Here is a 21,239-nt window from a genome sequence, read left to right as displayed (position 1 = left end):
GTCTTCGCCTGCTCAAAAACTGACCCGATCTTGAAGGAGATTCTGTTATCTCAATCAATTTCTTTTAAAAACATTTTACATCTTGCTTTGATAATGCAGGAGGTTTGTCACCAGCAGTGGCCCCTTGAAACCCACTTGCACTCCCCTGATCTCCATCCAGTCACAATCTCACCCTGGACTGCCAGCTGAGACTTATGACATGTTAGTTTACCTGAGACTGGGTCAGTAATGTCCTCTAAGTCATTAAAACAACTCATCTAAATGCAGTGTGATATCAGTATTTAATGCTAATTCTCTAATGGGAAAACAAGATATTCCTGTCCTTCATCAGGTGATTGGAGCGCTGAGTTGGAGTCCCCTGTTTACTCTCTGGAGGAGATGGTCACCATGGAGGGCACTGTGGATCATCATCATCTTCCTCTCTGTCTCTTTGCTGATAGTATGCGGCCACTCTGACCTCAGACCCCTTCATAGGCCAGCAGCGATCAGAATGTCCACTGATTAATTCCAACTTTAGAATGGTCCCGCAGGCAAATCATTGGTGTAGAAGCTCCTGATGTTCCACAGACTCCAGACTGCATGGCTCCAGCTCCTGTTTCTTATACCCAGGGTCCACGACCATCTCCTCCACATCCAGCTCCAGCCTTTCCTCTTCCATCAAGATCAAAGAATCACTCTCAGCACCTGCGTCACATACTGACTTTTTAAAAATCAAAATTACACAATGAAATCCACCTTAGATATTTGTGTTACCTGGAAGCAGAGCCCTTCTCTGAGCAGAAAAACAGTGAAACGTGTCTGTTCCTTTCAGAGTGGCAGGTTAGTTTCATCCCTTAGTTTCATTTCTTTTTAGGCGGTGTCACACCGACCGAGAGGCAGAATCTCATGTGCCGTCCGTCATCAGGTGGCGGTCTGCAGACGGTGACGACCATCTGTGCCTGAGCTGCTGCAATAGTAGCAGTACCGTGTCCCGCCGCAAGAGGTCACTGATGAATGAAAAAGAGGCGCACAGAAATTGGCGCTGCAAAAACAGGAGAGAAAAAAAGATATTGTTGATATAAATTTATTTAAATATTGAATGGAATCTTATCTCTGGTTTCAGAGCTGCACAGGTAGACACGTTTGGCCCCAGTCATTTTCCTTCTGAGAAATACTTCCAAGTCATTCATTTGAATTAAAATGGCAAACAGTCAATTAAGATGCACGTCGTTCACGTTGTATTTTCATACTCATTCATTTTACATGCATATTTTGAGTGGGGTAGAAAGGAGTTTAAATTCTTACCTGGATTCTTACCTAGATTGAAAGATTTTTAGATTTAATCAGGGGGAAAAAAACCTTGAAATAAAATCATGATTAATTGCCAAAAAAAAACAAAAAAAACCAACTAAATTAATGATAACAAAACGCAGTTTGGGGTACATTAAGCTCAGTTTCATTTTTTTTTTTTTTTTTTTTTTTACAAATGAGTGCATCTGATAATTTATTGAATAAAGTGATAAAACTGCATGTGGGAATACTGACCAGCAAATCTGTAATTCCGTTTATTTCCGTTAGAAATAAGATTTAAAAAAATAAATAGAATTAAATCATTTTTGTTGTGACGTGATTTTGATAACTGCAATTGAACCTTTTTACTATTTGAGCTCCAAGATCCTTTCAAAATAAACAAATAAAGGAATCCTGGTTTTGATCCAGTCTGATTGTTTAAAACAGACATGTTGATACATGATCGGTGAATTTTACTAGAAATTTACTTCGTAGAAGTCATCAAACTTTATGAGCAGCTCAGATTTGTCACGGTTGTGTCGGTGTCTCATGTAAGAGTGAGTTCTTTTTCTGCAGAAATCATCATGAGTAATAGACAATTTGCCTCTTGGAATTTCTGGGTTTCTGCTTCCCAAAAGCAACTTTTCACCTGCGCGCCGTTTGAGCACAAGATTCTATTATATGAGCACGAGTGGAAGGTAAACTGCTCAGCATGTTTGGTTTGACCCTAATCTTTTCACTTAACCCAAAGCATCTGTCAACATTTACAGGCAAATCTTTGACAAACTGAAGCAAAATTACTTTTGGATTTAAAACAACTTTCCACTTTACCTTTGTTTTTTAAGCCTGTAATAGTAATAGTAAATGTAATAAATGTAATAGTAAATAAATCACTGTTGTTTAATACATGCACGGACATGCTTGTCTAGATTTGTGAGTACAAACTTGATTGCAGCAGACGGTGCAGCAATGATCCAAACAGATAAGAGGGGGCAAAAAAGAGTTCACGCAAAAATTCCGTCCATCATTTCCTTTTTCTCCGACCGTTGTATTCATGGGAGAAGGTCAGAGGGGAGGGAACATGATCTCCATGAAGACCCACTGAGACGACGGAGCCGGGGTCCCTCAAATGGATCAGACATATGAGATAAAAGTCCAAGTTAATATGGGATCGCCTTACAGCGTCTTGAAAACGATATTCTATAGCACATGTTTACGCCGGTGAATGGTCACGTTTATTCAGAACGGGCTGATCTGAAAATCAAACATGGCTTGACTTGCTCTTCATGGTCTTGCAATGATTAAAATTACATATAGATATGTACATATATATACATTTATAAATAAATAAATACCAAATATATTGCAGTTTGAACTTTTCAACCTTTTTCAAGAATTGAGAAGTAAGTTTAGATACAATTTCTAATCAGTTTTTCCAATGCACGAGTAAAACTAATTTAAAACGTGTGTGTGTGTGTGTGTGTGTGTGTGTGTGTGTGTGTGTGTGTGTGTGTGTGTGAGAGAGAGAGAGAGAGAGAGAGAGAGCATGTGTGCGTGTGTGTGTTTTTAGTTTCGTTTTTAACAGAATGGACCCTGCTCGAAGAGGCTTACTAGTAGAGTTCCGAACACTGAACCCTGAGGTGTCCCTATTTTTGTCTGGTCAAAAAAGTACCTTGCAAATCAGAATGCCAACACAAGAAGATTGTATATTACACTTCTCAATTTTGCTTTGCTCTGCAAAATTTTCACCCAAAAACTATTCATTCACTTCTTTCTTTGTTTCTTAGCTCTTAAGAAATAAATAAATTGACATCAGAAAAAACTTGGATTTTCATGTGTTTCCATCTTTGGAAAAAAAAAAAATCGAAGATGACAACATCTCTCAAGTCTCTTCTGACTCTGCCACATCTTTCATGAAGAAAATCCTAAAGTCCTCAAACAAGAATCACCAAAGCAAGGAGCCCTTTTGGTTTTGTGGAGGCTCCAGCCAGTGTGCACAATCCCTGGCCTTACACCAAAGTACAATTCCAGATTGCAGCACATTGCAGCCGGCTAAGCTATGGCACAGACGTCTGTGTGCAGTGAAACCCGCTCGTCTTCTGTCACTCTGGCAGCCTTTTGTGATTCCACCTGCACGCTGCTGTGTTTATTTTGACGTGGCCCTCTCAGCACACTCTTAGCTGCGGGGTGTAAACTCTGGCAGCACCTCAAGCACCACCTGAAACCATTTGCTAATCAGCTTAACATGTTCTTATAGCGCAGTGAGGGAGGGTCTCTGTTCCCACTTAGTGTGTTTTTGTTATTTACATGATTCATTAAATCTTAGCACACACTTAATCCTCCTGTGCCTCCATGTTGATGCTGCCAGGGTGTAATATTGACACATAAACGTGCTTTATCGGGCTTCAATTTACTTTATTGTGCTTGTCCTGCATCCAAGCGGAGCATTTCTTCAAACGCACGCGCCTTTTGCACAAAGCACACCTGGGGAAACATTCCTCGGGGGAAGTCATCAATCAGTTTTATGGCTTTTCTCTGGGAAACTTTCCTCCTCTCCAATCAACCGTCTTCCCTCCCTCTGTTCTCTCTGCACTATATTTCCATCTGTATCAGTTTTTGGTTCACATCTGAGAACGATCCACTCGGGCCAATTAACTTCAACCATTTTGCTTTCTCCAATTTTTTTCCACCGAGGGATAATTGGAGTGAACTGTGTTGAATGGGATCTCTGCCTCGACGCTATGAGATAAGATTTGGTGCAACTGGCTTCACTCTGCGCCCTCAATTTGCCCGTCAGCAGCAATAAACCTGAGTCCGGAGGATCCTCCACGGCCCAGAGACCGACCTGTCCTCAACAAGCCGTGAAACGTGTAATTGAAGCTTAAAAACTGAGGTTTTCTTTGGAGGATGAAGAAAGTGGCGGAGAGTTGAAAAAGAGCCACAGGTTTCCAAATCAGCGTTGCCTGTTTTTGCATGTTTTCTTTGCGCATGTCTGATTTATTGCTCGTCTCCTGCGGCAGCACGCTCAGTGAAATCCTATATTTCCAGATAAAAGGCAGGAGAGGCAGTTAGTGAAGATTTCAGATGGCATGAAATGTCTTTTACTCATTCAAGCTCAAGTTGAAATGTCATCCGTAACTCTATCTGGAATGTATCAAATATAAAAACGTCAAAAACAAAAGACGCATTGAGCGAAACAAACATATTATATAGAAAACTGAACAAAATGTTATTGATAGTTCTATCGACAGAATAGGGGAAAGTGTGTTTCATTACATTTGTTCCAAAAAATAATAATCATTGATACAGGTATAATCACATAGGCATATATAATTACTGCATAGGTGTATACAGTTGGTAGAATTATTAATAGGTTTGACAATAGGCTATTGAGATATGATTGCTTGTATTCATAATAAACATTTATTTTGTTGGGTCATTCGTATTAATTTACGTATTTTGTATATTAGTAGTTTCACAACCAATTTTTTTATTTGTAAACATTAGATATTTATCCAAGACCAAAAACATATATGTGAAACATATTAATAAAGAATGAATATACCTTATCAAAAAACATTCCGTCATTTCCTCTTTTGGTGCACATATTTCACGATGAAGTTAAAGTTGGCATAAATAAATTAACTTCCCTATCTATTATTATTAATGTTAGTGTGTAGGAGGCAAAACGGTTCTAACCTGCTCCGTGAACGTTTCAATTTGAAGTTGCAACATTTTTTTTTTTTTACGCAGCTGCAGTTTCACAATAAAAGCCTCTCAGCTATAGATACATATCGCGGTAATAATGCAGCGCGTTGTTCCAACATATCCGCACTAATGAAAACATGTTTCGCCCGCAGCAGCAGCAGAAACTCCGGAGCCTTATCGGCGCTCCGATCGCGCCTCTTATTGACTTGGATGTGTTCGCTGCTCCACATGTTTGGCAGCGTCAGACAGGATGTGACTCCTCCACTCGCTCTTCTTGGCTCCGACAGACAGGCAGAGAGACAGACAGACAGACAGACAGACAGACAGACGCACCTCCCAGCTGATCGTCCCTCAGTCAGTCGACCCCCCACCCCTCCACTACCCCCACCGCAGCACCTTCACTGTGTCACCCACCTCACCCCACCTCACCCAACTCAACCCAACTCAACTCGCAACTCGCGCAACAGACGCACCAGAGCCGCGAGTCAGTCCGGACACTTCGGTGCGCTGCGCTCGTCCGGATGGTCGGGAGGAACCGCAGCAGAGGCGGACGCAATGACAGTGACTGGGTCGCACATGGTGAGTGCTGCTCTTTTATTTGCTCCTCTGCTAAACTGTGCGTCCCGGGGGCTATGAGTGTGTGTTTGACACCGCGAGCGCCACCGCGGCCCCGCGGCTGCTGAGAACGCGATAAGGAAGGTGCGTTTGCACACCAGGCGCAAGAAAAAGAAAAATGCCAGATGTGTTCGCTTGAAATTCTAAATGGCAATTTGAGAAAAATCATTTTAGTCATGTTTCTTTATTTTCACTTAAAAAATATTAATTTCCATTTATGTAAATCTTTTAGACTACAAAATGTGACAAAAATAGATGAAACACGAACTGTAGTGTATCATTCCATTAATAACAAATTATTTAAATCTCATTTGGGCGTGGATCCAAATTTAATTTGAGTGACTAAACTTTTTTCAAGTCGACCCACAACAGTCAAATCTTTCATTGGCAGAAATAAAAAAGAAGAAAAAAAAAATCTTTTCAAGCGACAACAAAAATAAAATAATTAGTGGAAGTGGAACTTGAAAAGAGGAAAATTCAGACAATTATGTTTTTTATATATGTGAATTTGAGCGAGTCCTGATAACCAACAGTGTAAATGTTGTTCCTCTTTATGACACACTCACTGGCAAGTGCAATTTGCTTCACAGGATGGAGGTAATTGTCTCCTGTTGGCTTTAGCCATGGTAATCACGGTAAATATGATCAACATTTGCGTTTAATGAAGCAAGGCGAGTGAATCATTTGTCTCTGGTCCACTTTGACTCGACCTGCGTGCGACCGCAGCCTTTTAAATGTGCGCCTGTGCCTAATTAGATCTCTTAAAATCCCTTTACGCGCTGAGAAAATATTGTTTCAATTGGACCCGAGGCGGGGGTTTTTTTGAGTCAGGCAAGGCCCTAATTAAAACAAGATGTTTATATTATTAGGCTCTGATTCATTTCAGCCCACAGAAGAAGCAAATAAAATGCTTTTTTAATTTGCGTTTCTGGAGGAGTATCTTTATATTTTGTAACCACCTGCTGCTCTTTATGAATCTCCTGGGCGACGTCGTGCGGATTTAGCTGCTGCACAATTACAACCAGATTCCTGACGTTTTAATTTCATCAGGCCGCCGGTTATCTTTGGCGTGATCACAGCGAAGGAATCGCAGTGATTTCATTTCCATCTGCTTCTTTAACATGTGAAGCTGGAGCTGCAGAGCGTCCTGCCAACTCGTGTGGGGCTGTGAAGGGGGACTGAGTGAGTGAGTAAGTGAGTGTGTGTGTGTGTGTGTGTGTGTGTGTGTGCGTGAGTTGTGGGAGGCTTTGACAGGAAATTTGCTTTCAAATATAAAGAGGGCAGCATGTGCTTTTCTTTTTTTTATTAGTGAAGCGGGACGTAAAGACACCCTCAATTTGTCTGTGCAGATAGAGGCTGAGCTCCGGGGCTCCCACACAGTGTCAGTGTGTTGGAGTGAGCGCACACATGAAGCCTTCAGTCTGGGATCCACGTAGCCACAATCCATTTTGTGTCGTCTGCTGCTCTCTCCTCCTGGGCCGCGCCACTAAAATTAGATTATTACACCTAAAACAGAACTCTTGGAATCTGCTCCGTGTGGAATAACACACACACACACACACACACACACACACACACACACACACACACACACACACACACACACACACACACACACACACACACACACACACACACACACACACACACACACACACACACACGGGCTTCAAACTGCGCAGGCAGGAATGCAGTGTGCGGACACACGTAGCCTCTTACTTGTGTTCCTGAAGCCCCGTGTTGTGTTTCTGAGCGGCTGAGGACAATTGCAAATTAACAAAGGTGTCAGCGCGCTAACATGCACCAACAGGTGCTTTGGTCTCCCTTCAAACTTGTCGGCTTCGAGCAGAGAGAGAGAGCGAGAACTCGCACAATTGATCACACTTATTTCAAGGCGCCGTGTCTTCTCGCAGAGCTCGACCCTGGGAAAATCTTCCCGTGACTGATATAAAACTGTCTCTTAAAAAAAAAAAAAAAACGTTTACCTTTAACCCTTTTAGAGTGTCATCACCGAAGCGAACAGCAAATTGAATATCTGCCCGGGCTTCTGTCCATGACGAGGAATGTTAAAATGTGTGAGACAGCGAGGCCAAATCGGCCTCATCTGCTCACCAGCTCGGCTCGGCTCGGAGACGGCCCTCCGTGGAAACCAGGCAGCGATAACAGGTAGCCGGAGACAATGAGAAACAGAGACGACCTGCTTTCACATTCACAACAGCTTTTATGTTGTTTTTTTTAAAGCTCTGTAAACCTGATAAAAGTTCTTAAAAATGCCTCTATGTGTCTAATCCACCCAAAAATGCTGATTTCCATCTTCTTAATTTTTAAATGAGATGACACAAAGACAATCGATGATGATATTATGCATACTATGTATGTATATGTATACATATATATATATATATATATATATATATATATATATATATATACACACACACATGTGTATATATGTGGATATATATACATATATATATATATATATATATATATACGCATACATATATATATGTATGTATATGTGTGTATATATATACATATATACGCATACATATATATGTATATATATACATACAATGCATATATACATATATACACAAATATGTACATATATACACATATATACATATATTTAAAAAAACCTAAAATATGGGACATAAAATTGTCCAATAAATAGATCTGATCACAAGTTAATTTTCTACTTCTTATTTTAGATTAGCAGTTTAATACTGACTGCTTCCGGTTGGACTTGATTTACAGCCTGCTGTCAAGATTTAATATTTTCAAATTAGTTTTTAATTAAATTGATTTTTAGTACTCAAGACCTTTCAAACCACAAAGCCATCACTCCCCGCCCTCGTTTCGGGTTGTGGGAGAGTCAGTTGTGGGTGAGGCGCCGCCGAGCGTCCGGCCTCTCTTCTCTCTTGCGTGGGGCTACGCTGTAAACATGCCCCCAGGTTGTCAGCAAGTATTTTTCCAGCCCCTTGCCAGCCAAGCATAGCTGCTTCTTAAGATCACCAGCCGGAGATGTTGATCTCATCTTACCACTATTTGGCCGTATAAGCGTTTTGAAAGACCCGGATTTCTGCCAAGTTATTTCAAAACCACTTATGTCTGACGGTGTGTCCGAAATTGCAGCACATTTGTTTTTACGAGGGCTTATTTGCTTGTGATTTGAAAATCAATCACAGCTTTGCCAGCACAAAAAGTGAAAACCAGGCAGATGTCTCTTTTAAACGTTTTCTTTTTGCGGTTGAACCATAAATGAATTGGGCCAACAACATCGTGTGCATTTCCCCCTTTGAATGTGTCCACGTTACCCGGTGGATCCAGGCTGAAAGCTCAACCGGTGCGTTACGGTAGCGGTGGCAGACAGATGATCTGGTTTTGAGGGAAGAAGCGGGGGTCTGGCTCAGGCCTTGAGGGGCACATTAAAAACCTCAGGGGCCTCTCTCTGGGATGAGCTTCCATTCATCAAAGTGCTTGTAATGGGCCCGATGTTTAATTAGTCGAGTAAAGTGACAAAGACGAGAGCGCGTGCATGTCACGGGAATGTTAAACAACCTCCCCCCTTTTCTGCTGCGTGCTGCCGTGTGGATTTCTCTGCTAACCAAGCCGAACCTCTCGCACAATGAATCCGTCCACTGCTTCTTCGCTACAGCATGCCTGTGTACTGGACACCCCCTTAGACAGCAAATGCTATTAATCCCCCAATCAGATTGCAAGTCCTGCTTTTATATTAGGGTCTCCTTGTCCCCATGGGACATGTCCCGACATGTCAGGAATGACCAGCGGAGGAATTCTGGATGTGGGGAATGTGGATCAGTGGCATCAGGGTCATGGTGGAACTGACTGATCGCTTTAGCCTTTAGTCGCTCCTGCAACAACACACACAGGGTGGCCTGATTCCTCCAGTCCGCAGCCTTCTGTCCTCACCTGCCGTCGCCCTGCCGTCTTGTTTCTGGCAAGACTTTGCCAGAGGCATCTCTGGAGTTTTGTCCGAGGCAGCCGTGGCTTCCTCACAGGCCTGGCAGACCTGTGCGCGCTCTCTCAAGGGAAGCCTCCAATTTCGGTCGTCAGCTAATTGAGTGGGATGACGAGGCCGGAGAGGCTCTTGAGCCTCGGCCCTTTTCTGCAGCTTCAGTTTATGCAGCCCTGCTGACTTCGCTGTCAGTGTCAAACGCTTGTTAGGATATCATCAATCTCCCAGCAGTTAGGAATATTCCCGGAACAGAGTGAGTGGGGCAGGTGATAGACGAGCAAGGCGCGCGGAGGGCAGAGGCGTTTGAAAATATGGATGGAAAGCGAATTGTCGTATGTGAGAATATTATGTAGTTTGTCCTCTGCAAGACGTAACAAACGACATGGGAGTAAAAGAGAAAAAGGCGTTTAACTGTCTCTGCCAGAAAAGGGTGCGGGAATGTGCTTCTGGGATTCATGTAGCATTAGGAGCCATAAATCAGACAGTAGGGGCATTTTTACCTTTGCCTCTACGCCAAAACGAACCCTGGTGGAAATCAAATCCTGACACCAGAATAAATTACGGTCACCACCAGTTGCAGCAGACGGAAGGGGATTTGCCCGCGCCGCCGACGGACACAAGACTGCATTTGTCTTTAGCGCGGAAGTACCAGCGCAGGGGTTCCACTCGAACACACAGATCGACCCATAAATCAGCTCCATCCTCAGGGCTAATCTTCCCATCTCCTCCCCTTCCTCATCTCGCCTTCTTCTCCCCTTGCACCTCTCTGCTGCTCGACAACACGCTGCTCCCGCTCGGGTGCGACGTGCTGCTGCAGTGCTGACCGGTCGGTAACGTGATTTCAAAAAGGGGGGTGGCAATAAAGTTGATGGATGTGGCCCCGCTCGGGGGTTCGGCCCCAGCTGTCGCCCATGTTTTTTGTCATCTCAGACAGAGCCGCCCGCATCCATCCATCCACTATTTTTGCTATTTGGGGGGTTGGGTGGGGAAACGGGGGGTGGGGGGGTTGGGATGGATACGTTTTACTGGGTCACAAGTTCAATATCAGTGGCCAAGGTTGCTGAGAAGTTCACAGATCACATTTTTCCTGGATGAGATCTTTGCTGGCATGAATTGAAAGCTGACGGCAGACGTTGGAGCGATGCAGCGAGCTGGTATCACATGTTTTTAATAAACAGCCAGGTGGTCAGATCGCTCTCAGGACTCCTTCCTCTGGTTCGAGTTCGTATGAATCAATCACGGAGTTGTTGTTTTTTATGCGAGTATGGTGGGGGGGTTGTTATGATCTAACTCCCATGGTGTTTTCCTCCTTCCACAGGCTGGATGACATGATGTTCCCGTCCTGCCCCCCTCCCCCTCCCACCTCTCTCTTCCCCATCCTCATCCTCCTGCTTTTCCTCCCCCCATCCCTCGTCTCCTCCTCCCTGTCCCACGCCCCCCTGAGCTGGACTTCGCCTCACGACCCCTGCTACCACCTGGATGACCGACCACGCCACTGCATGTCGGAGTTCATCAACGCCGCCTATGGCGCGGCGGTCAATGCCAGCAACTCGCTCGGCACCATCGACTACCACGGCAACGTCACAGCTCTGACGGACCTCCACAACCCTCACAACCTCACCTGCTGGGCGCCGCGCCAAGGTTCCGCCAGCGGTGGGTGGGTCCTCACCGTTCCCCTGGGCCGGCGCTTCGAGATCACGTACATAAGCTTGCAGTTCTGCCAACAGGGGGCGCCGTCAGACCCCCTCTCCATCAGCATCCTGAAGTCCATGGACTTCGGGCGCACGTGGAGGCCGATGCAGCACTACTCCAGCGACTGCGTCAAAGACTTTGGACTGCCGGCCCAAACGGTGGCCCAGACGAGGCAGCAGGAGACCGAGGCCCTCTGCTCCGACCCCCGACCCCTGCAGAAGCAGAGGGGGGGCACAGTGCTTGCGTTCTCCACCTTGGACGGACGGCCGTCTTCCCCAGACTTTGACCACAGCCACACGCTGCAGGACTGGGTGACAGCCACCGACGTGCGTGTGGTCTTCCACCAGGTGCCCAGGGACACCAAGGTGGCCCACTTGGATCGGATGGAGGAGGCGCATTCGCATTATGGCAGCAGAGACGACGGAGAGTTTTTCAGATGGAGATTGGGGTACAAGGGGCCTGCTGGAGATCAGGTCAGCAGGACAAACGCGCACAACACACTGACATTTTTCGATGGGGAGGTGAAAGACAGTGAGATAAAGGCGAGAGGGGACAAACAAGGAAGGAAAGGCCACTACAAAGGCTCAGGTCGAGACCAGGACGGACACAATGCGACCAGCAAGGAAGGGGGCGAGGGCTTCCGCTCGCCCGCCTATTCAAAGAGAGGCGGGAAAGGCCGAGGCCGCGGCCGCAAGAAGGAAAGCAACCTCTGGCTCCCGTGCCCCGACGGGGGCTGCAACTGGACCGTAGTGGGGCAGGGCAGGAGCAACAAAGGCCGCGAGCTGAGGAAACGGAGGAACAACAACCACAAGAGCAACGAGATGCTGAGGAGCCTGCAGGCCCCCCAGGTTCCTCTGGCGCTGTCGGACCTGCAAGTAGGCGGCAGGTGCAAATGCAACGGACACGCTTCCAAGTGTCGACGGGACGACGCCGGCCAGGCCGTGTGCATGTGCGAGCATCACACGGCGGGGCCCGACTGCGACGTGTGCGAGGACTTTTACTGCGACCGGCCGTGGCATCGGGCCACGCCCACACACCCCAACCCCTGCGTGGGTGAGTCCAGCAGCAGCGGCGGCGGCAGTAATGTGGTGATTTAAGTGAGGGGTTGCCAAACGTTTCCACATCACGGCACCCCAAACAGCATTGGCCTCTGGCTGGGGACCCTCAATGCAAACCCACAGACAATGTTACAAAACATGTAAAGAAGCATCAACCTTTTTTAGAATAAGAATACTGCCAACTAACACATTGACCATCATGGCCATTTTCTGTCTGGCTGTAAAGACATGCTGACGGTATGCTGCCTCATATTTTCTTCCTTTAGTCGGCCAATTCTTAGGTTTCCTTAAAGCAGTGTCTTCCACAGCTGGGCTGTCTGTCTGTTCCTTCTGTCTCTATGTCACAAAACCCCAATTCCTTGGCTCGCTTGAGGAGCAAATCATCTTGATAAATTGTGCAAACCACTACGTCACACACATGGACAATGTCTGGCAGGCAATCAGATGACATACTGTATCATTATTGATTATATTTAATAATTATTTTTTTGCAATTACTAGATTATATTTGATAAAAGTAATGATTAAACAATAATAAGATTATATTTGATCATAATAATAATGATTAAACAACAATAATAAGATTATATTTGATCATAATAATAATGATTAAACAACAATAATAAGATTATATTTTATAAGAATTTTCAAAGTGGTGGTCCCCCACACTGAAAATCGCTGATTTAAGTGCAAAGCTCCACTTTCAGTCACGCCCGTTGTCTCTCTCCCCCCCGGTGCAGCCTGCGAGTGCAACGGCCACTCCAACAAGTGTCGCTTCAGCATGGAGGTGTTCCAGCAGTCGGGCCGGCGGAGCGGCGGCGTGTGCCAGAAGTGTCGCCATAACATGGCTGGGCGCCACTGCCAGTACTGCCAGAATGGATTCACCCGCGACCACAGCAAGCCGCTCAACCACCGCATGGCCTGCCAACGTCAGTCACTGTCGCTCGCACGTGTGTGTGTGTGTGTGTGAGCCAGAGTTAGGAACAAAGGAAGGGTCGACGCAGCTGTATTTCTTTGCATTCCTCTGAGAACAACAGTGAAGTTCAAGAGGAGGGTTTTCCAAATGTCCCAAAGTGTTTATAGGTTGGTTACACTGCGAGAGGGAGCAGCTATTTCTGTTGAGGGATTGGTGTGTGTGTGTGTGTGTGTGTGTGTGTGTGTGTGTGTGTGTGTGTGTGTGTGTGGGAGGGTTGGGGGTGGCACTCATACACAAAAAAAACCTCCCCACCTGTATCCCCCATCGTTACCAACGCTCGGCATCTGCCGTGACCCCTGACCTTTGACTGGCCACATGTCCTAAGTGACTGTGACACTGTGGCATGCCGATGCGGAAGCTCTAGTGCGGGCCCAATATATCCAGAGTTAATGGGCTCTCGCTGGGCTCGACACAGGCTTGACAAATAGTGAGGGGGATGAGTAAAAGTCGGCATATGTTGTCATGCAAATACATATCCTGCGCCGCCTTTATTTCCCTTTCGGGGCTCATCAGTCATCCTCCCCAGACAGGTTGTTTGGACTCTTCGCACGGATTAGTCTAAACACTACTGGAGTGTGAACAGGGCTGCCAAAGTGCAACTTCCTCCCTCCATCTGTCTTCTCTTATGCACTGATCCCGCCACGACAAAGCTGTGGTCTCAAAAGAAAGAAAGCTTTGCAAGCGTCATCCAGGAACACGTTGTCTCACAGCACGATCGCCGTCGAGATGCAGACATACAACAAAGGTGAGGCCAGGCACGCTAGACACAGCTTGATTGCCTCACTTCAGAATTTGTCTTTGTTTACCCGACGAGATGACTTATTTTTGGTGGCGGCCTTGCTCAGGGACAGAGCGCTCTTGCTGTTGTCAAGTAGGATTTAACTGGGATCCCATCGGTGACGGATGGTCCGCTCAGTTTTGTCTTTTCCCCAGTCTGTAGCGTGAGCGCTGCCAAAAACTTTGGCTCATGCTGCATTTATCTTTACATTGCTTTCTTGTTACCACATGCTGAGGTTGGATCCCCAAGCTGCAAACTCAGACTGAAAGAATTGCAGCTGCTTGATTCCAAGCCTTTTCATGCTATCACAACCAAAACACCACAAATGCTTATATCACCAACAGATTTTCCACCCTCATTTTTCAACAGCTTGTCAGTGCCATCCGTTGGGAGCAGTGGGTCGATGGTGCAACCAGACGTCGGGTCAGTGTCTGTGCCGAGAAGGAGTGACTGGCCTCAGGTGTAACCGCTGCGCCCCAGGATACAAACAGGGAAAGTCCCCTCTGCGGCCCTGCATTAGTAAGTCCAGCACACAGAATGTGCTCATGTTTGACAATGGTACTCAAAAACTCAAAGACCCAAACTTAAAAAAAAACTCATTGAAACAACCAGAGATGTAACATAATGAAGTAGAAAGTACGAAAAGGCCATTACTGTATCTGTACTTTACCAGAGTCTATTTTTTTTTCTCTTGGTACCACTTTTATTTCACTACATACCTCAACACTGAGGCCCGTCATTGGGTGATCAAACTCCCTCCACACACTTTGTGTTAAGTTTGCTCCGCTGCCCCTCTCGGTTTGTTGTTCATTTGGACTGCTTTCTTCATTAACTCCATAACTTATTAAAACTCGTGCACTTACTTTCAATACCTTAGTACTGAATTTTTAAAAATACTACGTTCAATACTTAAGTGAAAAAAACATTGAACACCTTCATACTACTACTGTGCCAGTAGAGTAATTGTACTTTTACTTTAGTCTGGGTCTTGGGTCTCCGGTACTTTATACATGTCTGTGGTTGACTCTTTTTTTTTTTTATCATGTAGAATTCAAGTGGTGCAATACTGAGTGCCTCTTTGAAGCGAGAGCAAGTAGCATGCTTGAAAGGCCAAATTAATTTGTAGATGACTTCCAAAGAGTTGTAAAAATGTGACCTTGTTCAGTTCTCCTTCAACTCCATCTGACCTAAATAGTTCCTCTTAATTGCCGTAAGCCTTTATCACGTAGTAGCTCAGTATAAAAGGCGCCGCTGATATGAAGCCTAATTTGACTCAATCTCCCAGCATTGCACCTTTAATCATCCCTGGAGACAGTGTCCATAGCAGCGCTAACATGAGCCGACCGTTACGAAACTTCATGGCCGACTGATGTGAGATCCATGTCAGCCGAGGCAGGTTGTTGCTGGCCCTCCTGCATGCGGTCAACATGGAAACCTCCACCGTGAGCGCTAATCCACGGCCACTACCCTGGCAAGTGCCTACAACTCCTCGGGCTAAGCCCCAATCAGGTGGCATCGGGAGCTAGCGACGGCCAGCTTCACACCTGTCGCACAGACACGAGCAGATGCATAACTCTCACAGTGAAAGCGGTGTGAGTGAAAGAAAACCCTTGTTTGTTTTTACTGCTAGGGCATCTTAGGCTATGTATAGCATTTCTTACCCTGGCTAGCACCTCCTCTTGTCAGACAGAGCAAAAGGCTCACGGCAGACGGGCTAAATTTAAAGTCAGCCTTCTCCTTTTCTTTCATTCACCTCTTGTACTACAAGCTAGCAGTTTCATGTGTCCCCTCCACCCCCAGAGATTATAAATATCTGCAATTAATCACCGTAAAAATTTCTTGTTTCCAGCAATGTCACTGCTAAGCTAATGTAACAACATAAGCGGGAAAGAGAACACTAAGAAAACAGGGGACCACCTTTGCTAAGAAGGCCTTGCGAAGCCAAGCTTAACAATTAGCTGAAAAATAAAACCCTCATTTTCAATGCCAAAGTTTCTGCTGCTTTCTGGATGAACTGACAGATTGGAAGCCCGATGATTAAAAAGGTTTTAATTTCACGCAACCTTCACACATTTTTAGCTGTAGCATTTAGCATTTAGACGCAAAGTCTGAACAGATTCCTGTGTTGAAATCCTGTTGGGCAGTGAGCAGAGGGGAGGTGTAAGGTGTCACTGGCCCAGTTGCGCTACAGAAGACGGGATGGAGACCAGAGGAGCGAGCTGGTAGAATATGTCAACACTGTCACACGTGCACGCTTTTACAAGAAGCCTGGATATTGTATGGGCAGAGCAGCAGGTTGTTCATTTTCCAGTTCACAGACGCAGTTGAGCCTCTGTTTAATGTCTGTGATGGATCCTTACTGGACACGTTGGTTTGGCCTCGCGCTGCCAAGAGCAAAGTTTTCATCTGCATGCGTTTAAAAGTGAACATCAGAGCAAAGGTTCTTAACCCATAAAGACAGGGACCCCACGTGCACACACACACACACACACACACACACACACACACACACACACACACACACACACACACACACACACACACACACACACAGAGTCTGTACTAACCTGGCAGGTCACGGAGATTCAGGCTGAGACTTCTCTGTGCATCGTCACTTGTCTGAGTGTGTGTTTGTGTTTGCAGGAGTTCAGGAGGTGGCGCCGACCCCAGTGTACCAGCCCCAGTACAGCATCGGTGGGTTGGATTTATAGGCTTTAAACAGGAAAGTTTATGGTTTACAAAAACAGGGGAACTAAGCAAAAAAGGCAGGAGAGACGTGCAAACAAGACTGAGCGTGAGAGAGACCTTGACGAGCACAGGTTGAAGGCAGGCCAGGTTAACGAGGCGGAGGTGCAACTCGTTTGTGTCATTAAGGAAAATAGAGGTCCAGGGTGTGAAGTGTAAAAAGAATGATGTTTCTACTTTTTGTGTACTTACTGATCAGCTCACAATTTCTGAACATACACGTCTTTAGGTACAATCTGTATATAACTTATTAAATATGACAACATTAACAAACTCCTCTATGTCACAAAATAGTGTTTGACAAAGAGACAGATATATTTATGTCCTGATGTGTTATTCAATTGTCTTCCATATGTATTGAGGTAAATTATTATTTGGGCACAAGGAAAAAACTGTTTTGAAGTGGAGGAGATATGGAGATAAAGATAAAGATAAAGCATAGGTTTAAAGCCTGACCACAATTACTGAATAAAACATCCGCGTGAGACTGATATTGATTAGATTGACTAGAAATAAACTTAAAACAGAACCAGAAAAAAAAGATGAATATTGGCTCTGATAAAAATCGAATTGATTAATTTCTGTGTTCTTATTTATTGCTCGATTGTCGGACAATTAAAGTTAGACTACGTTAGACTATTTTCTTCTCTTTTATAAATCCAAATATCACGACAACTATTTTTCAATAATTGGACCTCTACAAATGAGTTGTTTTTAATGCTGTGCTCAATAAATAGATAAACAAATTGCTGATGCCAACTTACTCACCAGTGTGAGAATCCAGCTCAAGTAGTTATGGCTCATGTTCTTTATTTCTTAAGTCTTGAACACAGCTTCCTCTGGATCCTTAGCACAGTAGCTCACTACTGGACCCTAGTGGTGGATGGAGGAAGGTCCCACCTGCTGCAGCTGAAGTCATCTGTTAGTCACCCGATACTGTGATGACAAATACAAGCGGCCATATTGTAATTAGGGGGAAAAGACATGTGCTGATGTGCTCACGATGAAATGATCCCCTCTTTGAACACACACACACACACACACACACACACACACACGATCACTCAATCCTGTTCTCTTCCTGTCACAGCGGAGGAGTGTGTTTCATACTGTCAGCCTTCTGAGGCAAAAGTCCGGATGAACCTGGAGACGTTTTGTCTCAAAGATTACGGTTAGTGTTGCGCTTTTATTGATACACTTTTTATTGTAGTTTTGAGCTTCTGTTTTATTTTATTTAATAGGATTTTTATAAAAAATTAGAGATATGAAACGAAGATAATTGCAGAAATATTCACCCTGTTTCTGGTCCCTGTCAGTGCTGAAGGTGCAGGTGAGAGGGATGGAGCGTTCGGGCCCCTGGTGGCAGTTCTCCATCTCCATCCAATCAGTCTTTCGCGCAGGGTCTCCCTCCCACGTCCGCAGGGGCCTCCACTCCCTCTGGGTCCCCGACCGCGACCTGAGCTGCGGCTGCCCGGCCCTCCACGTGGGCCGCACCTTCCTCCTGATCGGCGGTGAGGAGGGCGAGCGAGGCTGGAGCCCCGAGGAGAGCCGGCTGGTGGCCGACCGCTCCACTCTGGCCCTCCAGTGGCGGGAACACTGGAGCCCCAAGCTGAGGGGCTTCAGAGGGCAGGACAAGAGGGGCCGCTGCCCAGCCAGAGACCCACACGACGGGCATGGGAAGGAGCGGACGAAGCCCCAGTCCGGCTACATCCCCCCTCACCTGCTGCCAGAGAAAGACAAGACTGAGAGTGACACAGAGCCAGTGGAGGCAGCACACAGTGACACGCCGCTGGAGGTCTCATCCACCGGGACCACCAGCCCAGCGAGCACAGCCACCCAGGTGGAGACCACTGCAGGACCTGGATGAATGGCTGAAAAGAATAGAAATGGTGGAACAGTAGGCAGCATCCTGAAGGCATCAGAGTACAACACAAACACTGGCTCACAGCTCTTATGAGGCATTCAGGTGCCTCTCCACTCATGTGAAATAAAGTAACTTCACTATCTGCAGCTTTGATGCCAAAAGCACCAGAACCAAGGACGCACAGTTCACAGTGTTTCACTATGCAAATGTGACACTAAAGGATTCTTGAAAATAAAAATGTGTATATACAGTATATACATACTGTATATGTGTGTGTATATATATATATGTATTTATACATACATACATATATGTATAAATATAAATACAAAAATATGACTATAAATTCAGATTGAACTGAAAATAATTGTTTTTTGTTTTTGAGGGTTTTTTTAAATGCTGTTAGATTCATATTTATTGTTGGATTTAAATAACACACACAAAGGCACACACACACACACACACACACACACACACACAAACACACACACACACACACACACGTGAACAACTTGGTCGAAAATATACATTCTGCAGAGGTTAATTATTCTACCTCTGAAATATTTTCTGTCATAAATGCAAATTAAAAAGATTCATTCGTACGACATCTACAACTGTGTTTAGCTCTTATTTTTAAATTGAAATTGTTGCTCAGTGAGAATTGGGAATAAATGGAAAGCTTTTAAAAAGAACGTCTTTGAAGGTCAAGAATGTTGCAGCCGCCGCCCTTGGTAGGAGCTGCCTCCTGCTCCCTGCAGGGGCCGCTGGCATAGAGGTCGCTGCCTGCAGACAGCAGAAAGTTTTTTAATTACGAATTAACGTAGAATGAATTGGAAGTTTTTACTACATGCATGGAACTGCAAATATGTACAACTGCAGCCGCTTCGTTATTTAATGAGCAGGTTTTTAGCCCGCATGTGTTTTCAATCTTCAAAGCGACGGTGTTGCTCACATGCAGCAGCGTTCAATACGTCTCACGATTTGGAAAAAAAAAAAAAAAAAGTGACACAATCTGCGATCTGCTCCCTCCACTGCGCAGCTGACGTCCAGACCAAACTAACCTCGCACTCATTTTCTAAGCATTTAGGAATCCTCTGATCCATCAGGAGTCCCGATACAGATCTGAAAAGCGTTGAGTCGGACGTATCACGCTGACTTCTGTTTCCATTTGGGAGGGATGGCGTCATCGCCCCGGGGAGACGCAGGCCGTGAGGCCCACTTGGACTTTGTTTTTTTTTTGGGGTCTATAAGACAGATGGGAAAGCTCCTATTTGTTGAGCGGCCATGTTGTTTTGGTAGCGGCCATGTGAGTGATTGGCTGTGCCACTGTGCTGGAGCCTGCGATTGAAACTAAAAGAGAGGCGAACTGCAGGCGCTGACAGACGAGGCGCTGGGGGAGTTTCCTCTCGTCGGCCTTTTTGTACCCACCAGCTCTCGACAAACTCCTGATGGGGCCCCAGTAATCCACACAGCTCTCCGTGGAACCTTGACTTCAAATGTTTATCATGCAGGACTTGGAACATTGATTGATTTATTTTTTTTACGTGACAACTTTTAAAATTTCCATCTTAAAAAACATTTAACACCAAATTAACTACAAAATGGGATGATGTGTTTCTTTTTATTTTATGTTTATTTGGGGGAATTTGACATCATATATAAAATGCATTTATATACATTTATTTTATATACCACTACAAAACATTTTTTTTATTTATTTTTTTAAAAACTTTTTTTCACTTTTAAACTCAACATTAAGCACTACTTTTATTTTGTTTTTTTTGCATGGATGTCATTGCATGGATGTTTATTGCCCGGCAACTTCAGGCAATAAAATCAAGCATCTGTTGTCTTAACAGATGGTGGCGACCAAAACTGTTAAAAAAAAACTTTTACACACCCATATGTTTTTTACACACATATTAATATATAAATTTATATATTATATTGTTTTGCCACTTACAAATCTACGTTACATCATGTTTCGTTGATCAAAGTGTTAGAAAAAATGCAAAAACAGATTTTAGATAAAAAGTAGTGTGTGTATGTGCTTGTGTGTGTGTGTGTGTGTGTGTGTGTGCGTGCTCAGCAGGAAGCACCTGTCAGCAGTCAGTCTCTGTCGACAGTTTGATCCTCACACACACACGCACACACACACACACACACACACCTCCTCGCAGACACACACACTCTTACACAGCCCCTAGCAGACAACTGGAGCCTGCCCCTGCTGGAGGACGTGAGGATCTGCGCTTTTCTCCACTTTGGACTGACAACACAAATTTTTCCGAGGCGCTTTCAAATGTGTGTGTGTGTGTGTGTGTGTGTGTGTGTGTGTGTGTGTGTGTGTGTGTGTGTGTGTGTGTGTGTGGTATTACGTTTACAACCTGCTGCGGGGACCTTTTTACGAGAGGTGAGTCCACCAGCACAGCGACCAGAGCCAGGGTTCAACAAGACCTTCAGCCAACACACACACACACACACACACACACACACACACACACACACACACACAGTGACAAACAAGACACTGACCCTCCCACCCATTTTAA

General features: G+C 45.1%; 1 protein-coding gene across 1 annotated transcript; it reads left to right on the top strand.

The window, feature by feature from the left end:
- The first annotated feature begins 5,376 nt into the window (after positions 1–5,376).
- On the top strand, positions 5,377–19,305 carry ntn5 (netrin 5). The gene is made up of 7 exons (XM_076050673.1): positions 5,377–5,556; positions 10,893–12,319; positions 13,065–13,253; positions 14,448–14,597; positions 16,722–16,772; positions 17,914–17,994; positions 18,140–19,305. Exons 2-7 carry the CDS (start codon positions 10,903–10,905, stop codon positions 18,688–18,690), a joined length of 2,439 nt encoding a protein of 812 aa, XP_075906788.1. The 5' UTR covers positions 5,377–5,556; positions 10,893–10,902; the 3' UTR covers positions 18,691–19,305.
- Positions 19,306–21,239: the final 1,934 nt, after the last annotated feature.

Source organism: Nelusetta ayraudi, unplaced genomic scaffold, assembly GCF_046127955.1.
Source record: "Nelusetta ayraudi isolate G7.1 ecotype Tasmania unplaced genomic scaffold, CSIRO-AGI_Nayr_v1 ptg000128l, whole genome shotgun sequence".
Lineage (NCBI taxonomy): Eukaryota > Metazoa > Chordata > Actinopteri > Tetraodontiformes > Monacanthidae > Nelusetta > Nelusetta ayraudi.
The sequence above is the reverse complement of the archived record's forward strand: the minus strand, read 5'-3'. Positions and strand labels throughout refer to the sequence as shown.

Bases quoted from the DNA above. Each gene is read 5' to 3' on its own strand.
- ntn5 (XM_076050673.1), top strand. From the start codon at position 10,903: ATGATGTTCCCGTCCTGCCCCCCTCCCCCTCCCACCTCTCTCTTCCCC. The intron at 13,254-14,447 runs GTCAGTCACTGT...ATTTTTCAACAG, and splicing joins CCACCGCATGGCCTGCCAAC to CTTGTCAGTGCCATCCGTTG. The intron at 14,598-16,721 runs GTAAGTCCAGCA...TTGTGTTTGCAG, and splicing joins CCCTCTGCGGCCCTGCATTA to GAGTTCAGGAGGTGGCGCCG.